The sequence below is a fragment of the Lontra canadensis genome, unplaced genomic scaffold (assembly GCF_010015895.1).
Source record: "Lontra canadensis isolate GAN:19392208 unplaced genomic scaffold, GSC_riverotter_1.0 scaffold222, whole genome shotgun sequence".
NCBI classification, from domain to species: Eukaryota; Metazoa; Chordata; class Mammalia; order Carnivora; family Mustelidae; genus Lontra; species Lontra canadensis.
In genome coordinates, this window is record NW_022631216.1 from 705,162 (window position 1) to 731,479 (window position 26,318).

Sequence of the window (26,318 nt, forward strand, 5' to 3'; positions counted from 1 at the left end):
CTAGAGGTCTGATGTTGGGGCCAGTTGTATAATTTCAACCCCAGTTTCCTCCTCTGTAAAATGGGTATAGTTATTCTAACCTTGCAAGTTGATTATAAGAAAGGAATAATACATAGTGGCAGAATGCTGCTTTTCTTTTCTTTTTTTCTTCCTCTGTACTTAGGTCTGTGATATAGGGCAATGGCAAGTGTCACCTCCAAGACCTTCCCTTTTCCAGCTCTGAATTTCCCAAAGTTTGAAGCACGCTTGCCATTATGGCAGGTGTCCCAGACATTATGCTAGGGAGAGAGAAAGGGAGGACTGTCTTGGAGAGGCAGTAAGGCAAGGCAGAGAAGGGAGATTCTCCCAAACTGTGGAAGGCACTATGGTCGGCGGGTTCCTAAGAGAGCCCTGTTGCCTTGCAGCACTGAAAGCAGGTAGAGAAGCCTCTGGGGAAAAGGAAGGGTGTCCATGTAGTGCATTTGTGCAGTCCTCCTCCCAAGCACTGGGGCTCATCCTCACCAAAAATTCCCCTGCCTGCCTGATGCAGAACAGCAAAGCTGCCACCCCAAAAGGACTACACAGGGTAAGACCCAGGCATCCTAGAGGTAGCCAGTCTGTACAGACGTAGGAAGACAGAAGGGACTTATCTAATGCCCTAGCACATGTCAGTGCCTTTGAAAAAAGGTGAAAGAGGGAAGCTCAAATCATGACTGAGGTTGAATTTACCACCAGTTTCTGTGGAGGAGAGGTTTGGTTTTGAGTCCAATTTAAGACTTTTTTTTTTTTAATTTACTACTTCTTCCATTTTCTGCACTATTTTCTAGTTTTTGTGGACCAAGATTCAAATCTACTATATATGAAAAGCATTTACCACGAGTTATATAATAGTCAGTAAATGATAGCACTGTTTTTAAAACCAGCTGCAGAACAGTGAGAACAGGCCAAATCTACAGCAAATAAAATGGAATTCAGTAGAATTCTACAGATGTTTGGGGCACCTGGGTGGCTCGGTCGGTTAAGCGTCTGCCTTCAGCTCAGGTCATGATCCCAGGGTCCTGGAATGGAGCCCTGCATCAGGCTCCCTGCTCAGCAGGGAGTTTGCTTCTCTCTCTGCCCGCTGCTCCCCCTGCTTGTGCTTTCTCTCTCTCTAATAAAGAAATAAAATCTTAAAAAAAAAAAAAAAGAATTACACAAATGTTTTAATGCCTAGTATGTTCCAGATAATAGGACAGGTGTTGGAAAGATGAGACAAAGCCTTGCCTTGTGGTAGAGAAGCAACAAAGGAAGACACACACACACACACACACACACACACACACTCGTGCACACATACATAGCTAACTCTGACATATGGCAGAATGTCGTAGGTCCTAGTGAGAGAATGGGCAAAATATTGTGGCTTGGGATAGGAAGGCTTCTCAGAGGTGGCATTTGGACTCAGGGGAGGACAGGTAAAATTTTGACTTGTTGTCAGAGAAATGCAGGTCCAGCGCAGAGAATAGTAGTAAAGACAGGGAAGTGTAAACATATCCTGAGAGTTTTGTGTGACTTAGCATTGACTGTTTTCAGGAGAGCTACTAGAAATAAGGTTAAAAATGTAGATGGGGGACAATTTGAGAAGGATCTTCTTCACCCTGCTGATAATAGAGCACACATAGGAATTTAAAGCTGGAGGAAGAAAAAAAAAGAAAATATTCTAAAAGCTTCAGGAGAAAAAACAACAGATCACACACAAATTTCGGGACTCCGAATATCTTTTGGCTTCTCAATAAAACACTAGAACCGAAAAGGGGAAATGACCTCAGAATTCTGATAGAAATTAATTTGAATCTTGAATGGTATGCCCAACTGCTCTCATTCAAGTATAAGAGTAGAAAAAATACATTTTCTCAAATGAAAAGCACAAAAATTTGCCTCGTATGCACTCTTTCTCAGGAAGCTAAAAGAGAATGTGCCTCCCTAAAATAAGGCATTAGACCACAAAAGGGTAATTACTGGATTTAAGAAACAGAAGCTGCCACACAGAGGACAGGTAAATCCTGACAAGGATCATGAGGGGTGATCCCAGGATGACAGCTGTGTCGCTGAGGGCAGTGATTGAAGAAGACAGAAGGTGGTGGGAGAGTTTTATGACAATAAAATGGGCTGATTGCATTGTGAGGAAATTTGTGCTTCAGTAATAAGCACAAACAAAGCCAAGCGCGAGAAAACAGGACCATTATTCACTCCAGGGAAAACAAAAGTCTCTAGGGAAGGAAGAGCATGGCTCACTCTATGGTTTGTCTCCGAATGACTTTCACATGGTCAAGATAATATAAACACTGAACATCCATGAGCCAGAGCGACAATAAAACTGTATTAAAGGCTACGGCCACGGGAAGAGGGCATGCGTGTAATATGAGGATGAAAATCCTCGTCTTCCACGGTGGGAGGTAAAGAGAGAAAGCCTAAAGCTGAAAAATCAAGATGGGGCAACACAAACATGTTATTTCGAGACAGGAGCTAATACCAACAGAACTGGTTAAAAACAGTTGAAAGTTATCACCTCTTGGCGGGGAGGGCAAGGGGGCAGGACACGGTAGGAGAGGCCGCTGGAGACTGGATGTTTCTGGGAGATCTCATAGAACTATTCAACTGTTTGAACTATGTGCATGATTAACCGGCCAGGCGCCTCTGCACAGCTGGTCGACCCGAACTCCAGGGGAGCAGGTGGGCAGCGGCCCTGGCCAGGGACCCTCCAGCGGACCCAGCGGGACAGCAGCGGCTCTAAAGCCGGCGCAGGCACTTGGAGGCAAGCCAGAGGAGTTAGTATGAATGAAGCACAGAAGCAGACAATGCCAATAGCCGGCGGTAGGTGGTTCGCGTTTAGGAGTGGGGCCGCATTTCCTTCTCCCACCGTGGCTGACTTGGCAGAAATCAGTCGAATTCAGTATAAAATGGAATACAGTGAAGTATTAATCAGCAAACGAGGGTCCCAGAAAAATTAAAGGTAACGCCACCAAATGCTGACCTGGAACAAGGATTCCGAGGGGTCCCACACGCTAGTGTCTTCATGCCGGTTCTGGACAGGGCCGGGCCGCTGTAGCAGGAAATAACGAAGACACTCCACGTCCACGACCTGAGTCCCTCAACTCCCTTTGAACCTCTGGCACCGGGGCGCCTGGGTGGCTCAGTCCGTTGAGCGGCTGCCATCCGCTCAGTTCAGGATCTTGGGGACTTGGGATGGAGCCTGCATGGGACTCCCTGCTCCGCCAAGATTCTGCTTCTCACTCTCCCTTTGTCCCTCATCCAGCCTGTGCTCTCGCTCACTCTCTCTCAAAGAAATAAATAAAATCTTTAAAGAGAAAAAAAAAAAAAAGCCCTCTGGCGCCCAAAATGCCACCTTATATACTGACACCAAGTGAAAGACAACTTGATTTTCGGGATTTAGAAAGACCTCCCTCAACCCATTTAAAATGAAGAAATCTGTGCAGTTGGCGACCCCACAAGAGAGCGTTCTGTGACTGAGAAAATGGTGTTCTCCAAAATGGACCGCTGGTCAGGGCTGACCCCCTGCATGGCCTGTCACAGAGAGAAAGAGCCATTGTGGGAACCTCAGAGGACGGGATGCTTGGACATGCAGCTTCGTGAAGACAACGGATAATCAAACTAACTAGATCTCTACAGCTTCTAGAAGAGGAGAACAAAGAACATGTTCCGTGACTGTCGGGGTCGGGCTGCTCAGCACTGGCTCTGGTTTCACCACTAGAGGTAACCTCGGCTCTCAGAAATATGGTCTCAACAGCTGGAGATAGGAAGAATGTGCAAGAAATAAATAAATAAACTAGGGGTATGACAAGACTTTGTTAAAAATTAAAATTATTCCCTATCATCTGAGGAAAATGAAAGCATTCATTCAAAAAGATATGTGCACCCCCATGTTCACTGAGCGCTGTTGATAATGGCAAAGGTAGGGGAATCACCCGAGTGTCTGTTGATGGGTGAATGGAGCGAGAAACTGTGGTACATATGAAATGGAATATTACTTAGCTGTAAAAAAAAAACCCCACATTGAAATCTTGCCATTTGCGACACTACAGACAGATCTCTGGGGTATTATGTGAAGTGACGTAAGTCAGAGAAAGACGAATACCATACGACTTCATTTATACTGGAATCTAAAAAAAAACCCTACACATTCATAAATACAGGGGACAGATTGGAGTTTGTCGGGAGGAGGTGAGTAGGGGAGAAATGAGTGAAGGAGGTCAAAAGGCAAAAAGAAAGTAAAAAAATAGTAAGCAGATGAACAGAACTGCAGCCCTGTGCAAGGGAAGGAACAAAGTTCTGGGTAAAGCAGCATTACTAAACTCTCCTTCTGTGAGCTCAGGAGTCTGTTCTGCGCTTGGGATAATTGTGCTTCTTTCTTACTGAATCACTCATTCCTCAGAGCTCTGCCTGTCGGTCTTCATTAATAATATCATGGTTTCGGGGCGCCTGGGGGGCTCAGTGGGTTAAAGCCTCTGCCTTGGGCTCAGGTCATGATCCCAGGGTCCTGGGATGGAGCCCGCATCTGGCTCTCTGCTTAGCGGGAGCCTGCTTCCTCCTCTCTCTGCCTGCCTCTCTGCCTGCTTGTGATCTTTGTCTGTCAAAGAAATAAATAAAATATTTAAAAATAATAATAATAATAATAATATCATGGTTTCCCTGTCACTTCCTAAAGTAGGACTCCAGCCCTCTCCTTCAAGCACTCTCTGTCAGATCTTTCATTCTGTTTAATTTTCCTCATAGGACTCCTCACAAAGTGCAGGCCTCATATTTCTCATTAAACATGCCTTATCCATTTATTTGACACAGAGAGACAGAGAGAGAGATCACAGGCAGAGAGGCAGGCAGAGGGTGGGGGGGTGGCGATGCAGGTTCCCCGCTGAGCAGAGATCCCGGTGCAGGGCTTGATATCAGGACCCTGGGATCATGACCTGAGCTGAAGGCAGAGGCTTAACCCACTGAGCTAACCCACAGGCACCCCTAAATATGCTTTTTGTCAGTGGTTTGTATGTTTACCTCACTAAAGATAACCTTTTGGAGGTAGAGGCTATGTCTGGCCTTTTCACTCCTGCCCCAACCCCCGGCCAAAAGCATTTACAAGAGGTGCTCACTGAGTATCTGATTGGACAGATTGATGCATAAATGAGTCAAAGGAGTAGCAAGTCACTTGACTACAATGGACCTGTTTCATTAAACATAAATTAGACCTCTGAGTATTTTCTCAAGCTTCTTTTGCAACACTACATGGACATTCTTAATATTAGGAAGTCAAAATGAATAGTTGCATTCAGCTCTTAGTTTTCTGAAAATTCTGGATGTCCATATCTGCTCTGCTTCCTCCTGGTTCATGCAGTGGGTCATTCATTGATCTGCATTAAACCTGTTAAAACACGAAGGGTATGGCCTTTGGAGTCAGACTTGAATTCTATTCCCTGCTTTGGCACTCACAGTCATGCTGCTTTGAACAAGTAACTGAATTTGTTCAAGCCTCAGTTTCCTCTTATTTAAAAATGGAATGATATTAGTATCGACCAAATGGGATTACTTGGGGTAAGAAGATGCAATGTATGTGTACTCTATGATACACAACATGCACAGGGTGTTGTGTGGGGAGAGAGAAAGAAAGGATCAACAAAAAGGATTTGGAGACTGCCCATGCAGAATACTCTTTCAGAGAGAATGACTGGGAGGAACTTGCAGGGGTGGGGATGCTGGATTATAGGACAAAGAGGAGATTTGATGTTCTCCATATATAAGAGATATGATATGCTCATCATTTGTAGAGGGAACCCTGCAAAGAGGGAGAGTTTGAAAATACAGAAGAGGAGGTACCTATTGAAAATCTATTCTAAAAGACACAGAAAGAGATCAGATCAAGAATATAGCATTCTTCACAGAACTAGAACAAACAGTCCTAAAATTTGTAAGGAACCACAAATGACCCCTAATAGGCAAAGCATTCCTGAAAAAGAAAAACAACCTGGAGGCATCACAATTCCAGACTTCAAGCTGTATTACAAAGCTGTAATCATCAGGATGCCTGGGTGGCTCAGTCATTAAGCGTCTGCCTTGGGCTCAGGTCATGATCCCAGGGTCCTGGGATTGAGCCCCCCACTCCCCCGAATTGGGCTCCCTGCTCTGCTCAGCAGGAGGCCTGCTTCTCCCTCTCCCACTCCTCCTGCTTGTGTTCCCTCTCTTGCTATGTCTATCTCTGTTAAATAAATAAATAAAATCTTTTTTAAAAAGCTGTAATCATTCAGACAGTATGGTACTGGCAAAAACCAGACACATAGATCAATGGAACAGAATAGAGACCCCAGAAACAGACCTTCAACTCTATGGTCAACTAATTTTCAACAAAGCAGGAAAGAAAATCCAATGGAAAAAAATACAGTCTCTTCAACAAATGGTGTTGAAAAAAGTAGGCAGTAACATGTGGAAGAATGAAACTGGGCCACTTTCTTACACCACACACAAAAATAGACTCAAAATGGATGAAAGACCTACATGTGAGACAGGAAACCATCAAAATCCTAGAGGAGAACACAGGCAGCAACAACTTCTTTGACCTCAGCCACAGCAACTTATTAGACAAGTCACAGGAGACAAGGGAAACAAAAGCAAAAATGAACTAATGGGACTTCATCAAGATAAAAACCTTCTGCACAGCAAAGGAAACAATCGACAAAACTGAAAGACAACACTCAAAATGAGAGAAGATATTTGCAAATGACATATCTGATAAAAGGCTAGTATCCCAAATCTGTAAAGAATTTACCAAACTCAACACCCAAAAAATAAATAATCCAGTTAAGAAATGGATAGAAGACAGGAATAGACACTTTTCCAAAGAAGACATCCAGATGACTAACAGACACATGAAGATACTCAACATCACTGAATATCAGGCAAATACAAATAAAAACCATGATGAGATACCACCTCACACCTGTCAGAATGGCTAAAATTAACAACATAAGGCAGACACTTAACAAGCTGAGCCACCCGGGTGCCCCCATAAGTGACTCTTAATGATAGGGAACAAACTGAGGATTGATGGAGGGAGGTATGTGGGGGATGGGCTAGATGGGTGATGGGTATTAAGGAGGGCACTTATGATGAAACTGGGTGTCATATGTAAGTGACGAATCACTGAATTCTACTCCAGAAACCAATATTGCATTGTATGTTAACTAGCGAATTTTTAATAAAATTTAAAAAAGAAAAAAAAGAATATAGGAGAACAATTTTTTTAATGGGAGACTGTTTACTTGGAACTAGAAGAAAATGTGATTTTGAAGGCAAATACATAAACCTAAAAGATTTGGAACTGTTCCTAGAAGTTTCAGTGACTTCTGTGTAATATACGCATAGTGAAAAAAATGCACTTCTGATCAAAGGAAACACTTTTAATGACATTATTAAACACAGGACAGAGATCAGAGAAGCATCTTTTCCAAGGATGATCAAGTTAACTTTTAAGCAAAAGATCAGCAGAGATCGGGGCATGTTGAGGACAAACATATCTTTAGATATCTTCTGAGAACCAACCCATTCTTTTTTCTCTGAGCATGATCTAACCCCTCTCCTCAGAGGAGTTTGTACTATGGATCTTGTGCCTCTGGTCATGGTATATCAGACTGGGATGGACACCTGCCAATGCCCAAGTTTGGGCATTCATTTGTTTTTCCAAGAATTTAAAATTGTGACTGGGAGATAGTGTCGATGGGTGGGTAGAGCTGAGATAATGTACAAACTTAACAGCTGCAGGTGGATATGTTGCTGAAAAGGATTGTCCTCAGAGCCAGAATAATATGGCTAATGCAGCTAACATGCAGAGGGACAACACAGGCCATGTAGCCCAGAGAGAGAACAAGGAAAGCTGCTCTAGATTCTGCTGGCTTTTCAGTTCTGAATTCTGTTCCCTGCAAAGCTTGGCTAAAACCCATTCCTGGATTCAGGACACCACTCCTGTGTCTTTATTGTAAATATCCTCTCCTTATATCTGTGATCGTTTTAAGAGGGTTTTGTTACTGGCAAACAAAAGCCTTGAGTAGGATGATGCTCCCCCACTTCCATCAGGGTCTTCTTCTGGCCATTCTTTGAACTTATTCTCTTTTGGGAAATCCAGTGTCTTCGTGATCTCTTGCTTTCTTTCTTCTCTAGGACCAAACGCTCACAATGCCAAACCCCATCTTGTCCCTGCTTACTTGTATCTTCCTCTATGCCTGAAAAGACTGGTTCTTCAAAAAGCTTTCCTGGACCAATCTGACCTTAGGGATTGCTCCTCTTCCAATAGCATCAGGGTACATCAGTGGGTCCCAGTTATCAGACCACAGTCTAAGTCCAGGGTGGCTGCATCAGCATCATCTAGAGCCTGTTAAAAATTGCACACTGCTACCACTCTCCCCAACCCCCAAGATTCTAATTCAGTAGATCTGGGTGAAGCCTACACTTTTTAAAAGGCTCCCCAGTGATTCTCATGTACATTTCATTTTTGAAAACTGCTAAGAGATATCCACCTGAACTCTCTCTAAACATGTGACCAAGTCTTCCACTGCTATGACTGACCCCAGGTTAAGGAAGTAACCATCGTATCCAAGCCTTGGACCCCTCTTTGTCATGCCTGGGACTCTAAGGGTTGCAGAAAAAGGAGATGACATCGTAGATCATGGCCGTTTGCCTATGGCCGCTTCATTATGGCGTTAACATAGACAAAAGTACAATTCTTGTGAACCTTTCCTCTCCTGAAAACTCTTTTGGGGGTAAATCTAAATTCAGAAGGTAAATTTCATGAAGTCTTTGTGAAATGGCCCATTCACAACTAACACACAATGAATTATTCAAGTGGAGCAAGACATGGCTGAACTGGCCTGAGGGTGGCTCCCAATCCCCAGTATGAAATAATACTGTTTGATGGTCATCACCTGAAACTCCCCCTTCTAGGTTCCTAGCACCCCTCACACCCTGGGAGAATTGGCCAAGACCTGGCAGGAAGGATACAGTACAAACACCAATAAAAAATTTACTGCTGCTAGCCAAAACTTTGGGTAGAGCAAGAAAAGAGTGTGTTTGTGTGTGCGCGGGTGTGCGCGTGCGCTGAGGGTGGGAAGGGGAGCTAGTTGCTGACCCACAAATCCTGTGATGAGTACCAGGTCTAAGAGAGGAGACCCATGGCACAGGGTTTGATCCCATCCAAAGTCAGCACCGTAGGGATATACTTAGTAGACAGAAGCACTGAGTATGCAAGGGCTGTCAGAAACTTGCAAGGAATCCATAGAGCATCTCCCACAATCTTTCGTTCTCGGAAGGTTCATTACCTAAAGTGGTAAAAAGCATATGAACAAGGTTGTTCGAGCTCACAATGCTGGGATCCTATCTCTGATCGCCCACCTTCCCAAAACCTCACCCCCTCATCACCTCTGCTCTTCTATTCTCTCTGCTACTTGTCTATGTTACCCTTCCCTGACCCCAGTGCTCCCCAAGGAATGATCCTTCACCCCATCCTGTTCAGAGCCGCCCACTCTCCTGCCCCCAGAAGCCCGCAGCCGCTGTACCTGCGGGCTCTGGACAAGCACGTGCCTCTGATGATGAGGAGGGTGCCCACAAGGAAGCCCAGCAGGCCGAGAGCCAGGCCGAGGGCGCAGATCAGAGTCTCGGTGGTGTCTGGCACTGGGATAGGCACCTGGGGCTCTTGGGGGAGAAAGGAAGGGTCGGTGAAAGGATTCCAGAGTAAAGGAAACATGGGTCTGTGGAGAGTGAGCTGGGGAGGGGCTCCTACCCCAGTGTTTCAGAAGCGGTTCATCCAGGCCCCAGTGCTCCACCTTGCAGTCGTACATGTCGTCTGCAGAGGGCACGAAGGTCAGGTAGCAGAACTTGCGGAACAGATGGTCGGGCTGGGAATAGAAGCTGGTCTGGGCCACCCCCTCGATGATTATTTGACCGTTGCGCAGCCAGGTGATATTGATCACAGGAGGGAAGATGTTGTCCACCATGCAGATGAGGACGTTGGGCTGCCCCAGCTCCACTCGGAACCTGGGGAGTACCGTCACTCTCGGAGGCACTAGGAAGAATGAGGCCCTGATCCCAAAGGCTCATCCCTGCAGCTGTGCCTGATTAGGACTGGGATTGAGGGACGTTTCCTCCTATTTAGGCATTTGCAGGCAGGGGATGCTCTGGGACGTAACAGCCGGGGTGGGGGTGGGGGGCAGAGGGAAAAGAGGCTGAGGAGGGTCATGGGGGCACCAGGGACTCCTATGTCTGACAGGTCCCTGAGGGGGTGTCCAGGTGAAAGTGTCAGTCCTCAAGAGGGAAGAGGAGGAAGAGGGTGCTGAAAGGGTCTGGGAAGTTCTAGAGCCTCCTGGAAAAGAAAGGGGCTGAATACAACAGTCACAGAGGCTGAGAGAGGGGTGTGCCAGAGTAGATGGGGGCCTGTGAGGTGGGAAGAAGCTTCTCTGGACCTCCCCTGCCTAACACAGGGGAGGGGAGGGCACGAGGAGAGGAAAGGCAGATACCGTTGGTGGCTCTGGTGCGGTTGGAGCGTTCCACCAAGACATCCAGATGGGCTTTGATCACCGCGATGCTGGCCAGCCCGTTCTGTGGGTCAAAGTGGGCCAAATTGCCAAACTCAGGCAAACGCCACACAGCCTCCTTCTTCTTCAGCTCCACAGAGAACAGCTGTTCCCCATCAAATTCATAAGCAAACTGACCCGAGGCACCATAAGACTGGTAGAAGGCTGGTCCATAGGAGCCCATGTGATCAGCTGAATCCGATGAGTTCAGGGTCAGAGACAGAAAAGAAAAGGTATCAGTCTCATTGAGAGCATGTGATATGTTGAATCTCTGAGCCTATGCCCCAGGCTGGGTTCTCTGTGGGGACAGAGTTGACTTGTTGAGCTGGTTCTTGGACAGTGGAAAGGTTGCTGGGAAGTAGAAGGGAGAGGACAGAGGGAAACAGGCCCAGGCCCAACACAATGACAGGAACAGAGACATGAGCGCGGTGTGGCATACCAGGTCGGGAAGAAGAGAGGCCACCTGGAATCATGCTTGGGATCCCCAAAGTTGAATGTTAGCCATGGTTGTAAGCTCTAGTTGTCCTATGAGGTCCTGTGTGTGAGATGAGTGGTGGGTGGCGGTGGGGGGGGGATGAGGGAAGATGATTAAGGATGGGAGCATAATGGAGCCTGGGGCACAGAGACACAGTGTGGGTAGGCACGAGGGGAGAAGAGGTGATGGCCGACAGAAGTAAGAATTAAGATCTGTGACAGAGACCAACCAGATAGGAAAAGGCAGCCTGAGGTATGACAGAGAGCACTGGAAAAGGAGCCCGAAGTTCAAGTCAAGTTTATGCCCCAACTCTTTCACCTCAGATTATGATCAAACATGTCTGTTTCCATAACTGAGGCTCAGTTTTTGTTGGAAATTTGGGTTAGATTTTAATTGGTAAGGGACCTTTAGAATTCTATGAAATTGTATGTTCAACAGCCATTAAGGGACTACTATGTGCCCAGCATGATGCTAGGCCCCAGGGAAATACAGATGACCTGGCTGTAGGTCCCTCACACAAGGAGCTCATGTCTAGAGCAGGAAAAGGCAGATAAACAGTTAACTATCCACATGGTGATAAATACTGCAATAAAACCGGATTTGAATGGACACACTCCAAGCCAGGAAGTGTCAGAGAAATCACTGTGCTGGGCAGCAGTAGAATGGAGGTCTGGGTCTCATAAGGAAGGAAGGAACTGGGGAGGCACCCGAACCTAGAAAAGTTTGAACCTGCAGCTGGCATGGCTGGACTGGGCTGCACCTGTATATTTTAGGTCTGCAATGGACATGATAGACATGAGAGAGATTGGGGTTCTCTTGGTAAAGGAAGTTGCCCATAAACCAGAGAGGAATAATTTATGTTCTATACCATCTCTCACGTAACCCTAAATCTCCTCTCCTCACCCAATCCCTCCCAGCACTCACCCTTGATAGCCCCAGTTTCCTGGGGGCTCAGGAGGCTCATCAAGGTGTAGAGTCCCAGGACTAGCCCCCCACTGACGACCATTGCCCTGGTGCTTTAACTAAGTAATTCTCAGTGTGGGGCCGGTGGAGGAGGTAAACAGAAAGAGGAAGGAAACAGATTCTAGGATGGGGAAGACCCCTGCTATATTCAGCCAATCAGAGACATTCTCTGAGTTCGTGCAGCTGTTGCTGGGTAAAGAAGTAAGGAGCCTAGGTGGAAGGTAAAAGAATGAGCTGGATCCTCATTGCACCAAGGAAGCCGGGCCCACAGGAGAGTCAAGAGGAGGTTTCTGTTTGTGAGGTGGCAGGGGCTTAAATCAGCCATTACTACAAACTCCAAGAAGAGGCCCCCTGAAGGGAGAGAAAAGGCCATCAGAGAACCACACAACCGAGCTCAAACAAAACCTCTATCTTGGTCTGGAGTGTAGAGAATCCCAGTCTCCCTATAAGTTTCTGTAGACAGATTTGAAGACAAATAATAATATAAACTGTACTTAGAAACTTTAAAAAGGAGATCATGGATACACAGTGAATTAAAATCCTTTAAAAAAAAACCCTTTAAATAACTTTGGAAAACATTACTTTATTTCATTGTGTTAGAAAAAAAATGTGTAATTGTGAGAGATGTTCAGAATAAGGAAGAACTGTAAGGAGCCTCGGTGGACTGTTCTAAGGAGGGCAGAGGGTGCAGGATAACCTCCATTTGTCCCTCCGGGCCCCCGGGGCACCCTTCTCCGTGCTGCCTGCAGGCTGACCCATGTGGACAGCATCTCCCTACCCTACAGTTTCTGGTTGGGTTCAGCCGATGGGAGGCAGGGGCAGAATTTGGTCCAATACGAAAAATATATACAAAGCTAACCATCTCTCCAGATAAGGAAAAGTCTAACCAAATATCTGAAAGATCATGAAATAAATGATTTTCAGCTTGGAAGGGAACCAAGACATCATCTGAGTCTATGGTTCCAAATCTGGTTACACAGAAGAATCATCTGGGGAGATTCCTGGGGCACCTGGGTGGCTCAGTTGGTTAAACATCTGACTTGATTTTGGCTCAGATGATGATCTCAGGGTCATGAGATCAAGCCCTGAGTCATGCTGAGCACAGAGCCTCCTTGGGATTTCTCTCCCTCTCCCTCTGCCCCTCCCCCTTCTCGCTTTCTTAAAAAATAAAATAAATTTTTAAAAAATACAGATTCCTGGGTTCCATCCTGACCTGAGTTAAAGCAGCCTTTTCAAGGGTAGAACTGGGAGACCTGGGTTAGTAGCATGCTCCCTAAGTGAGCACCATCACAGCTGAAAAGAACTATGCTTCCAGAAGAGAGTCTGTGGAAGGATCTTACAATCTACAGATTTGGACCAGAAACCACATGCCATTTCTACCACATTCCATTGGCAAGAATTAAACAATGACCCTGCCTGAGTACAACAGGGCTGGAAAAATGAATTTTAGCTGTGTGTTCAGGAAGATGTTCTGGTCTGGCAAGGACATAGCACCGTCTTTGCCCCTCCCAGCTGTATTTATTGTGATTATTGACATATTTGGATTGTCTCTAATATTTTATTTATTTCAATATTTCTGTTTTTCAAGTTTCCTTTTCTTCATTGTCTTAAAAAAAACCAACAAACTATTCTCTGTGCCTTACCGATCTTTCCTCTAACCAGATCCGAACTTTAGTATGCTTTCAAGTTATTCATTTACTCCCTCCCTCTCTTCTTCACCAAGGTGTTGATCAACTTTACTTCTCCTCCTTTTTGGCACCTCCTGACACTTTTTTCTCTTATTGGAATACTTTTTCCAAAAATGTCTTGAGTATTTGTGTGGCAAATCTTCTGAAGCTTTGTTTACCTGAGAATATTTTTGTTATAGCATCACTCTTGAATAATGTTTAGTTATGTATTAATTTCTATGTTTAGGGGCTCCTGGGTGGTTCTGATGGTTAAACGCTGGACTTTTGCTTTTCAGCTCAGGTCACGATCTCACGGTCCTGAGATAGCTCCGCATCCCGCTCACGCTCAGTGAGGAACCTGCTTGAGATTCTCCTTTCCTCCCTGGCTGCTCCTCCCGCTACTCTCTCTCTCAAATAAATAAATAAATAAAATCCTTTTAAAAAATAAATAAATTCTAAGTTTAAAGTTTTTTTTCTTTTCCTTTCTTTCTTTTCTTTTTTCTCTTTCTTTCTTTCTTTTTTCCCTTTTTTTTTTTTTTTTTTACAACACACACTTTATCTACTTGATTGAAGGGTTTAGTGGAGTTGACTTCGGTTCTGTTCACACTGACTTCCGTGAGTGGAGATTGGGTTTTCTGTGCTTGACGCCTGCTTAGTTGCTCCCATTGCCCTTGGTTTGTTTTCTTTCAGGATCAAGGTGGGTGTTTTCATATAAAATCTGATTTTTAATTCTTTCTCTGACAATTCTTTCCTGGTGTCTTAGCTTTGCGTAATTATACCCACAGAACAAGCATCCTCAAGTCACCAAGATAAATCCTCCGACTCACGCGTAGCCAGTTAACAAAGAATGTCCGAGGCCAACCACAGCAGATCTTAACGACCCATACAATATCAAATCCTGCGCATAGGGAGTGTTTTCAACGTCTAAAATTCCTGGGAGTAAAGGGCTAGAAAAAAAATTAAAAAGAACCTTGCCTTTGGCGTTCTCGCTGGGCTCAGGTGCAGTGGCCTCTGGCTCCAGGGAGCGCCTGGGGCCCCACCCCACCACAGTTGTTTTTTCGTTAATATTTTAAGTAATATCATCCCAATATCTTCTTGCATCCAGTGCTGTAGTTAGGAAATCTGATATCAGTCTTCCTCTCGGGAATCTTACAATTTTCTCATTGCCTTTGACCTTTGAAATTTGTATCTAAAATTTTATCTAAAGTTACATTTAAATTTGTATCCAAATTTGTATCTAAATTTACAATTTGTAAATATTGTATCTAAAATGGGTTTTCCTTCTCTTGCTATAGGACATTATGGATCCCCTGTATCTTTTCATTCTGGGGATTCTGTAATTCTCTATTTCTGTAAATGTAAATGTTTCTCTTCTTCTTTAATTTTTTTTCTCTTTATGAAATTCCTATTATCCCTACTTGGGCATTTCTCTCCCCAGTCTCTTTTGACTTCTCTATTTCAATTTCTTCCTCCTTGTATCTTTTACTCCAGGAAAGTCCTTCAGTGTAGTCTTCCCACTTAGTTGTATCTCTCCCACTATTTATTCCCATTGGTAGGATTTTTATTTTGACTTTCATATTTTTTTCATGCCTGGAACTTCTTTGTAGCTTTCCCTGTATTCCCTATCTTTTCTCATATTATAATAACTTTTCTTATTTTTTAATGCATTTTTCATGCTCATTTTAAGGGGCTAGTCTCTATTTTCTGGTACTTCTCTAAGGACACATACAGGACCATTTGTTGTTTTTCTTTCCAATTGTGAAACTTGCCAAAGAGAAGGAGTTACATATCTGGCCTTTGGGTGCCCATCTATGTCAGTCTCATGAATGTAAAGAGAGAGAAGGACCCAAGTTCTAGGACAACACAAAGCCAGTTACCACCCTTTTGGTGTCACCTTATTGGTGACAGCTCAGGTGGGAGGGGCCAGGCCTCTCTCTCCCTGGCGCTGGGAGACAGAATACGGAACAGTGAATGATGCTGGGCCTCAGGTGCATCTATTGTCCTACCCCTCCCGGCTCCAGCCGGCATTTCAACCTAGACTTTCTCCCCAACCCTCCACTGCTGTATGAGCAATCAGGATCTTGCCCCTGTATTTTGCATTATGCGGCAGGCAATAATTGTTCAAGGGAACACCAGGGAAAAGCAGGGGCAGACTGCCTCTGATGAATCTTCTCACAGCCAGCGAGTCACACTAAAACAATAGACAGTGGCACTAGGGATTTCCCAGAGTTACCCTCCACGGCTTCTCCAGGGTTGGTTTTTAGAGCTGGGAATCAAGAACACGTGTTAATTTATCCTCACAGGAAGCAGGCCTCTCCATTATTTCCCTATAATATTATGTACAAACTACAGCTCCCCCCATATAGAAATGCCAAGGGCTTGTGGTTCATTGACTCTTTGTTATATAAACCCTCCTCTCCTCCAGATGCTAGCACAGTAGTAAATAAATGCTTTTCAAATACATAAACAGATTATAGCAAATAAAGATCAATGCCTGGGCGGTGCAGTCAGTTAAGCCTCTGATTCGTGGTTTGGGCTCAGGTCTGATCTCAGGGTGATCTGAAAGACCCCCTCATTGGGCTCTGCATTCAGTGCGGAGTTTGCTTGAAACTCTCTCCCTCCCCCTCGGCTCCTCCCCCCGCCAATGGCGCATGTGCCCCCGTGCTCTCTCTCTTTCTCTCAAATAAATAAATCTTTTTTTAAAAAAATCAATGAATTGAATACCAGTGGTTCTAGAGAGCGATATTCCAGTACTGGAAACAAATAATGAAAATAAGTACAGGCTCAATATTGTGGAGAAAAGTGTCTGCTCTTTGGATATGACATAAACTCAGTTACTCTAAATTGTCTAAAACACTTGACTTTGAGATAAATGTAGTTGTATCCATCATGTTCTCTAGAAACATAATAATGTTATGTAATAATAAAGCTGAGGTAGGTGTTAGGAGATATTATTTATTCAACACATATTTATGGAACACCTACTATGTCCTGGGGACACAGAAAACAGCACATGGCCCCTTTCTCCAGAGGACCGTGCTGTCCAATATAGTCACCACCTGCCACAGGTGGCCATTGACCACTTGTAATATGGCCAGTCCTGAGATATAAGTAGGAAACCACGGAATTTTGAAGACCTTGTAAAACATATATGTATTATATATATTTAAAATTATATATATGAATATATATAATCTAATTAATCTTTTTATATTGATTGATGGTTAATTGGCAATATTTTGGATATGTTGAGTTTTTAAAATATATTATTAATTTCACTGTTTTTTATTACTTTTTGTAAAGTGGCTACTAGAAAGTTTGATATTGAATATGTAACTCTCATTGCATTTCTTTTTTTAATTTAATTTTTAAAATTTTTTAAATAAACATATAATGTATTATTCGCCCCAGGGGTCCAGGTCTGTGAATTGCCAGGTTTACACACTTCACAGCACTCACCATAGTCTCATTACATTTCTAATGGACAGTCCTGCTCTGGTTGCTCTCTGTTGGCAGCCAATTAGCCATTCATTCTTTTCTTAGATTCTTCAATTTAACAGTCCGCTTTCCAGAGACGGGCGTGGGGTTGGGGGGCGGGGTTGGGGGGGCAGGCTTGTGACCACCTAGGGATTCCACCAGAGGGCGATCTTACCTTTCACTGTTTCAATTCTAGCCCTTTGATATATTTTTAGTGTATATGTGTTTAACTACTTTTAGTCTATTTTGCTTCAGGCACTATGCTAGGCTCTGGAACCACATTATGGTTCCTGCCATCCCAGATCTTTCAATTTATCAAGAAGGCTATAAACAACCACGTATGATGTGAAAAGAAGGAAGAATCAAAGCCATTATACTACTGTACACTATGAGTGTTCATGTGCTCTTCAACTTCCTGGGATGACCCTTTTTTAGTAATTAATTGAATAGTTCCAACCCAGATAATTTCAGGAATTCAAGTGGTCTAGTGCTGTCTCCAGAATTTCCTGGACAGAGAAGTGATACAAACATATGTTTCTGTATGTCAGGGGCTCTGTATCTCTTGCTCTAACCTCCTGCTCCGGAAAGTCTGTTTCAGCTGATTTGAGGTTGCTCTCTACTGTAGCAGGTGTATTACTGGCCGTGTTTTCAGGCTCTGAACTTCTGTCGTGTTGCTGGAAGCTGCTGGATTGTCCTAGAACTTTCCCCTCCCATTTTCTGACTTCTCTAAATCCCAGACCTCTTATCTCCTAGGAACAAACTAAAAATTTTAAAGCTAAAATCACTCTTTGCTCTTTCTTCAACAGCACATATACTAAAATCACTGTTCCTTTATATCTGTAGATAGTTTGAAATATAAAAATTAAAACCTGTATGTGAAAAAAGTAACTTTAATATATATATATATATATATATATATATATATATATATATACACATGTATACGTGCATATATATATATGACTGGTCTCATCATACTCTGTAGCAACAATTCAAAATGATGGTAGGAAAATCCCCAAACAGGTCTTTTAACAATATAGCTGCGACTCTTCCCATTTAAAAGAGATATATTTTTTTAAAAGATTCATCTTTCCTTTGGGAAAGGCCAAGTCTTTCAGGATTTCTCCTCTTTCTCCTTCTCCTTCCCTCTTTCTCAAACGACATCCTGGGACAGAAGTTAAGTTTGTATAACATTATGACTGTGGGACACTAGGTCTGGATGGCATTTTCCTTTTTTCTGATGGTTCTCTACTTTCAGTATCACCTTGGTCATTGTCCTCTGCCCTCTCTCCTTCAATTACCAAAGTTTCTGTGGCTAGTCTAATTGGTGATCAGTTCTCCTTGGCAAAGGCAACAGAGTTCAGCCACCTTCCCCACGGATGGGCCCCAGGCCAGCTTGGCTCTTGCCGAATAGCCCTTGCATCCTGATGCACCTTCTATCGGATCCTGGGCTTGCGTAGCTGGGACTGCGGCCCTTGAATCCAGTCGAGTTCTACCCTCTCCATGATTACCTTGAAAATCAATTTACTGAAAATCAACTCTCTAAAAATCAATTCCTCAGGGCACCTAGCTGGCTCAGTTGGTAGAGCATTGGACCCTTGATCTCAGGGTTGTAAGTTTGATCCCCATGCTGGGTGCAGAGTGAATTAGAAATAAAATCTTTTAAAAATTTTATAATATAAAAATAAAAATAAACTCACCAAATGGCCAACCAATCAGAAATTAACTCACTAAATCACAATTTTCCTATTTTACCAATTTACCAAAAACTTGATTCTTTAACCTTATGAAGTTTTTGTCACTTTACATATTGAATTAAGTGGTTTTACAGCATTTAAAGTTTTTTTTTTAATTTTTAGTTAGTTTTCCTTTTGTCTTCTTATTAGCTTTCAAAGTAATGATCAGTTTGCCAAATGTTACAAATACAAGAAGATGATAATGGCTATAGAGTTTTTTAATTGTCCCAAGTGTCTTCACAAAAACAGATCAATTGGGATAGCAAAGAAAAGTAACCAGAGACAATGTCTTCAGCGAAGTAGGGACCAGGCAGCCCCTGGAACTCTAGAATAGGAATGGATGAGTCCAAACAACCACACAGGACCCTATGGGTTCTAGCTCCTTGTGAAGGTAGTAGAAGGATGAAAAAGGAGAGTTTTGATGTTTTTAAGTTCTTGGAAACACAGAACTGGCCAATGAATACTCACCTCCAAAAGAAGATGGTCCCAATCTAAAATGCACACTCAGCAAGAAACTCTAAAAATGAAGCCAAGCCTGAAATTCTAAAAACAAGAACTTCAGAAAACTCTTTTTCTTTTACCAATGTCTGATTTTCAAGACCATGGCTTTGCTCTATCTGTCAATATTCCATTTTGGAATTGTTTCTCTTGGAAATTCTGTGATAAAAATCCAGATGTTCCCCAAGACAACGAGTATCTCTGGCTGAATAGGCATGAGATCACATCTAAAGATGTGTGAAAAAGAAAATATTAAGACCATCAGTATATTAATATTTTATAATAAAATATTATCCCTATATGTTTTATAGAAATATGTGACTTCTGCCTGCCTCTACTAACTTTAAGTATTTCTCTCATAATGAAAAAGCACATTAATATGTTTTCCTAAATCAAAGGTAAATTTTCTCCTTGAAATCAAGTACATCTCTTGAACAGGAAAGCAGCTTCCAGCACTATGTATTTAAAATAGTAATATTTTATAGTTTTAGCTCCTACTTTTAAATCTTTGATCCATTTTGAGTTAATTTTGTATATGAGTCCAACATCATTCTTTTGCATGTGGATATACGGTTTTCCCAGCACCCTTTGTTGAAAAGTCTGTCTTTTCTCCCACTGAATGATCTTGGTACTCTTGTTGAAAATCACTGACTATATAGGCAAGAGTTTATTTGGGCATTCTTGACTTTATTCTATTGGTCTATGCCAGCTCCATACTGTTTCGATTACTGTAGATTTGTGGTAAGTCTGAAATGAGTAAGTGTGACACCTCCAGCTCTTCCTCTTTTTTAAGATTGTTTTGGCATTTAGGGATCCCTTGAGATTCCATATGAATTTTAGGATATATAATTCTATTTCTGCAAAAAAAAAAGAGATGGGATTTTGATAAGGATTCCACTAAGTCTGTAGATTGCTCTGGATAATATAAAAAATTTAATAATAGAAGTTTTCCAATCCATGAACATGGAATGTCTTTCCATTTATTTACATCTTCCTTAACTTCTTTCAGCAATTTTTTTTTCTTTTTCCTCCTATAGGATAGAAGAATCATATATAAGATTGCTTTATTCCTGCATCTTCTCAATTGTTTCTTCCTGATATTTGCCCTTTTCCTTTCCTACTTGGTGAGATTTGGCTTTATGTTCAAGGATCTATTTACGATCTTTTGCAGTCTAATGATAACCACCTTGCTAGGGTGAATGCCCACATGGACAATTGTGCCGTTTGCCTTCTCTCACTGTACTCATTCAGTGTAGATGACATATTCCTTCTTGTAAAACTGGACAAGTTTGCCAGCTTGCTGACCTTTGTAGTGTCCTCATACAACCTGGACTTCATCATGCTTTCAGATGGGCATGGATCAAACATCATGCTTCTGTCTCAGCTCTTTGGAAAAGGGGAAGACATAATTTTCCTGAGAATATGGGAAGGTGCATTGAAAGGTCTTTCATGGTTCTTGCTCCAGTCTTTTGAACTTCATTTTGGCTGCTGGCACTTCAGCAATGGCCACAAAAGGCTCAGCAATATCTTTTAGTTTTCAGTGCATACAGCATTCACATCCTTGGTTGGGTTAATTCCTAAGAATTTTATTCTTTTTGATGCTATTGTGAATAGAATTGTCTTCTTTTTTGTTCTGTTAGTGTATATAAACACAACTGATTTTTTAATTGAAATATAGTTGACATACAATATTGTATTCATTTCAACTGTACAACATGGTGACCCAACATTTATATACATTAGTAAATGACCAGCATGATAAGTCCAGTTATCTGTCACCATACGTAGTTATTATAATATTATTGACTATATTCCCTATGCTGTAGTTTACCTCCCTGTGACTTACTTATTTTATAATTAGAAGTTTCTACCTCTTAATTCTCTTCCATTTATTTCACCCATCCCCTCATCCCCCTCTCTTCTGGCAACCACCAGTTTGTGGTCTGTATTTATGAGTCTGTTTCTATTTTGCTCATTCGTTTTTTTTTTTAGACTCCACATACAAATGAAAGCTTACAGTATTTGTCTTTCTCTGCCTAAATTATTTCACTTAGGTAAGACCTTCTAGGTCCATCCGTGTTGCCACAAACGGCAAGATTTCATTCTTTTTTATAGCTTAGAAATATTCCATTCTATGTATATACCACATTTTCTTTATCCATTCATCAGTCGATGGACTTAGGTTTCTTCCATATCTTGGCTATTGTAAATAATGCTGCAATAAACATAGGGGTGTATATATCTTTTTGAATTAGTGTTTTCATTGTCTTCGGGTGAATACCCAGAAGAGGAATTGCCATATTGTATGGTATTTCTCTTTTTAATTTTCTGGGGAATCTCCATACTATTTTCCATAGTGGCTGCACCAATTCACATTTCTACCAACAGTGTGTACCACATTTCTTTACATCCTTGCCAATGCCTGTTATTTCTTATATTTTTGATATTACGATTCTGACAGGTGTGAGACGATATCTCATTGTGGTTTTGATTTGCATCAAAAAAAACAGCTGTGGATTTTTGTGTTTTTTGTACCTTGCTACTTTGCTAATTTCATTTATTGTTTTGTGGGAGAAACTTTAGGGTGTTGTACTTATAAAAGCATGCATCTTTGAACAGATATAATTTTGAACAGAGATAATTTTACTCTTTCCAATTTGGATGTCCTTTTTTCCCCCCTTAGCTTGTTTAATTGCCCTGGCTAAAATTTCTAGTGCTATTTTGAGTAGTGGCTAAAGCAAGCATCTTTATCCTGTTTCTGAAATTACAGGAAAAGATTCCTGTCTTTCACCATCGATTATGCTGTTAGCTGTGTGATTTTCATTTATGACTTTATTATGTTGGGGTCATTTCCTTCTACTCCTAGTTTGGTGAGTGTTTTCACCGTAAAAGAGTGTCAAGATTTTGCCAAATGCTTTTTTGCATCAACTGAAGTGGATCATTTGGGTTTTTCCTTCCATTCTGTTGGTGTCATATATAACATGAATTTTCATATGTTGAACCATGGTTGCATACCAAGAATAAATTCTACTTGTTGTGTATTCTTTTAATATGCTCCTGGATTCAGTTTGCTAGTATTTTGATGAGGATTTTTGCATCAATGTTCATAAGGGATATTGGCCTGTAGTTTTCTTTTCTGGTAGTGTCTTTGTCTGGCTTTGGTATCGGACAATAACAGTGTCATAGAATAAGTTAGGATGTATTCCTCTCCTTTTGGTTCTTTGAGTTTGAGGAGGATTGGTATTAGTTCTTTAACATTCAGTAGAATTCACCAGTGAAACCATCAATTCCAGGGCTTTTCCTTGTCCAAAGATTTGTTGTTGTTGTTGTTGTTGTTATTTTTTAATTACTGATTTAAACTTACTAGTTATACATCTACTCAGATTTTCTATTTCTTATTGATTCAGTCTAGGTAAGTTTTGTGTTTCTAGGTATTTGTTCGTTCCACCTAGGTTGTCCAATTAGTTGATTATCCAGTTGTTCATGGTACTATCTTTTAATCCTTTTTATTTCTGTGGAATCAGTAGAAATGTCTCTAATTCATTCTTTTCCTAAAGATTTTATTTATTTGAGAGAGAGAGAGAGAGAGAGAGAGCACGTGCGAGAGAGCCCATGAACAAGCACGGGGAGGGGGAGGAAGGGCAGAGGGAGAGGAAGAAGCAGACTCCCAGCTGAGCAGGGAGCCCTATGAGGGGCTGAATCCCAGGACTCAGATCATGACCTGAGCAGAAGGCAGAGGCTTAACTGACTAAGCCATGCAGTCCCCCCCAACCCCCCACCCCAGGTCATTTCTAACCAGTAATTTGAATCTTCCTCTCCCTTTTTTCAGTCAATCCACATAACAGTTTCTTGATTTTGTTACTCTTTTTGAAGAAGCAACTTTGGAGGTTATTTATTTTCAGTATTTTTTCTCTTCTCTATTTTATTTATCTCTGTTTTAATCTTTATTATTTCCTTCCATCTGCCAGCTTTGGGTTGTTTGTTCTTCTTTTCTAGTTCCTAAGGTTGTGAAGTAGGTGATTGGTTTGAGGACTTTCTTCCTTATTTATTTTACTTTTTAAAAGATTTTATTTATTTATTTGAGAGACAGAGATCACAAGGAGGCAGAAAGGCAGGCAGAGAGAGGCGGGGAAGCAGGCCCCCCCCTGAGCAGAGAGCCCGATTTTGGGGGGGGGGGCGGCTGAGATCCTCACCTGAGCTGAAGCCAGAGGCTTAACCCACTGAGCCACCCAGGCGCCCCCCTTTCTTCCTTTTTAATGTAAGTGTTTACAGATGTAAATTTGCCCCTTAGTGCAGCCCTTACTGATGGTATGCTGTTCTGTGTGTTGTGCATTAGTTTTCATTCATCTAAGTATTTTCTAATTTCTCTTGTGATTTTTAACTTGATCCATTAGTTTGAGTGTTTTAATTTCTACAGATTTGTGAATATTCCAGTTTGTTTTCTGTTGTCTCTAAATATTTTCTTTTATTTTATTTATTTTAGATAGAGAGAGAAAGAGCCAGAGAGAGAGCAAGGGGCGGGGATGGGGCAGAGGGAGATGAGAGGAGAATCTCAAGCAGGCTCCATGCTCAGCACCGAGCCCGATGCGGGGCTTGATCTCATGACCGGAAGATCAGAATCTGAGGCAAAACCAAGAGTCGGATGCTTAACCAACTGAGCCACCCAGATACCCTTCTAAATGTTATTTTAAATTAATGCACCACATTTTAAGATATATTCTGCTGATATTTAGGTTAAATGCACTATCTGGAGGTTGTGGTCATTTTCATTGAGCAACCAAGGTTCATTCCACACCTTAGTCTCTCTATGGCAATGCTTGAAAGGTGAAAAGATATGTTAATTTTCAAGCTAAGATTTTCTTACACCAGGTTTTAAGAAAGCTTTACAAAATATATTTCTACATTTCCAGCATGCAACACAACAAAACTAAAGTATATTTAAGATGCAATACTGGCAACAGAAGAGAGAGAACCTAACGTGGAAAAGAGAAAGAAATAAGGGAAGTCTTCCTGGAGGAGATGACATATAAGCCAGACTGTCCAATAGCAGGAAAAGAGTCAGAGAAAACAGCACCACTCTCCATTTCTCAAACTCTTTCTGTCCCTCCAATACTTCAGCCTAAGGCCTTTCCCCACTAGTGGGATTCTGCCCCTCCCTGGACTCCACGTGAAATATCACCAACCCCCCCAAGCCTTCACATACCCCTCCTCTTCCAGCTGCCAAGAGAATTGATTGCTTTTCCCGTAATGTGGCCACCTCTCTCTAAAGATCACTGAATCACCCCTTAGCATTGAGTCACATACATTTTATATATTCATATATATGTATGCATGTTTATTTACTGTTTTCTTTTCCTTATGAAAGGCCTATTGTTCAATGTTCAGAAGTCATTTAGTTAAATCCTCTCCTTTCATAAACACCAAGGCCTAGAAAGTTTCTGTGACCAAGATCACCAAAATCACTGTTAGAAAAGATAGTTTTTAAAAATCCAGACCTGCGGTGAGAATTTTTGAGAATAGCTAGAACCATGCACACTAAATAAACTGTCAAAGGTTCAAAATAGCCCAAATAAAAACCAATGGACCACTAAAGTGATTAGTAAAAATTACCTGCACACACCAAAAATACAGTTTGCAAACCGGGAGCTCTCAACCCAGAGCATTGAACGAGGCTCAGGAGTATATTGTTATAAAGCAACTTAGGCCTTGAGAAAACAATGACCGTTTATCCTTCACAGATTGGTTACAATATTAGATTTTTCTAAGTGGTTCCTTCATATCAACCACAGGAAACAGTTCAAGTTTTACTTATCATTTCCAGAAGCGCAAACAAGAAATGATGTAGGTCAAGGTAGCCTTGCAAAATAAGCTAAATTAACCGTTGTTTAGATGATCAGAGTCTGGTTAGTCTGCTTAGAATTTTCAAGGCTAGTCTCCGTTCAGTTTTATTTTAATAGACTCTATCTCTCCCTAAATGCGAGAGCCGGGGAAAAGCTCCCGAATACAAAGCAGCGCTATATGGGCGGCACTAGGATCCCGGGGGCGCCAGGTTAGCGCTCCCCGCCAGCAGGCGTCCGCGCGGGTTTTAGGTTCGGTAGGAGCGGGATTTAAGGGGCGGGGGAGGGGCGATGCAAGGGGCGGGGGAGGGACGATGCAAGGGGCGGGGGAGGGGCGATCCAAGGGGCGGGGGAGGGGCGATGCAAGGGGCCGGGGAGGCGGGTGGACAGCAAACGACGGTCGCACCTGCCCGGCTCGGTACTCCGCACCGCGCGGACCTAGGCGGGCGTGCGAGAAATGGGAATCGGGCGCCGCCGCTACCCGCAGCGCACTTTCCTATCGCGTGGACGCTGAAGGATCCGGCTGTCTCCCCGGCGCGGGGCCAAGTGAGAAGGAACTTCGTTACGGGGAGGGGAGAGCGCGCGCTTCCGCGGGGGCGGGGGCAACGGCGAGAACCGGCCGAAGCCGGTCGAGAAGCGGCCGCGGGCGGAGGGGTGGTGTTTGCGGACCGGAAGCTGGGCGAGGGCGAGGGCGAGGGCGAGGGCGTGGCCGGGGCGCCGCGCTTAGCGTGTGGGCGGGGCTCGCGGGGAGCGAAGCGGGAAGGGGGCGCTGGGGCTGGGGTTCTGCGACGCGGGTAGGGTGAGGGCAGGACCTGAAGGAGCTGAACTCCAGAAGAGGGAAGGCGATTTCTGTGGGGGCACGCAAGCCTGCACCTGGCTGGCCGTAGGAGTGTGGGGCGCCCTGGGAGGTAGGGGTGTAGGCTTGGCCGTGGGACTGGGAGGTGCGGACGGAGCCTCCCTGCACAGCACCGCCTCCGGGCGGTGTAGGAGGAAACGCTGGTGGGGAAGATGGGTCTCAGATGTTTGAGGGACGCCAGGTGTTCGGAAGGTTACTCTAAAGTTCTGGAGCCCCCGACAAGGCGCTG

At 43.1% G+C, this 26,318-nt stretch overlaps 1 protein-coding gene and 2 pseudogenes across 3 annotated transcripts; 1 reads left to right on the plus strand and 2 right to left on the minus strand.

Moving 5' to 3' along the window:
* Nucleotides 1-2,627: 2,627 nt before the first annotated feature.
* LOC116862142 lies at nucleotides 2,628-3,684 on the plus strand (annotated as a pseudogene).
* A 5,532-nt stretch (nucleotides 3,685-9,216) lies between these two features.
* On the minus strand, nucleotides 9,217-12,173 carry LOC116862130 (HLA class II histocompatibility antigen, DO alpha chain). Of its 3 annotated transcripts, XM_032849265.1 has the most exons (6): nucleotides 11,980-12,067; nucleotides 11,020-11,115; nucleotides 10,524-10,772; nucleotides 9,791-10,072; nucleotides 9,567-9,702; nucleotides 9,217-9,329 (listed from the first exon to the last, which is right to left on the minus strand). In XM_032849265.1, the coding sequence occupies exons 2-6, from the start codon at nucleotides 11,051-11,053 to the stop codon at nucleotides 9,326-9,328; spliced, it is 705 nt and encodes a 234-aa protein (XP_032705156.1). In that variant the 5' UTR covers nucleotides 11,054-11,115; nucleotides 11,980-12,067; the 3' UTR covers nucleotides 9,217-9,325. The 3 variants fall into 3 exon arrangements, with proteins under 3 accessions (XP_032705156.1, XP_032705154.1, XP_032705155.1); XM_032849263.1 differs by lacking the exon at nucleotides 11,020-11,115 and having other exon boundaries at nucleotides 10,524-10,778; nucleotides 11,980-12,173; XM_032849264.1 differs by lacking the exon at nucleotides 11,020-11,115 and having other exon boundaries at nucleotides 11,980-12,169.
* Nucleotides 12,174-20,460: 8,287 nt separating this feature from the next.
* Nucleotides 20,461-25,059, minus strand: LOC116862143 (annotated as a pseudogene).
* Nucleotides 25,060-26,318: the final 1,259 nt, after the last annotated feature.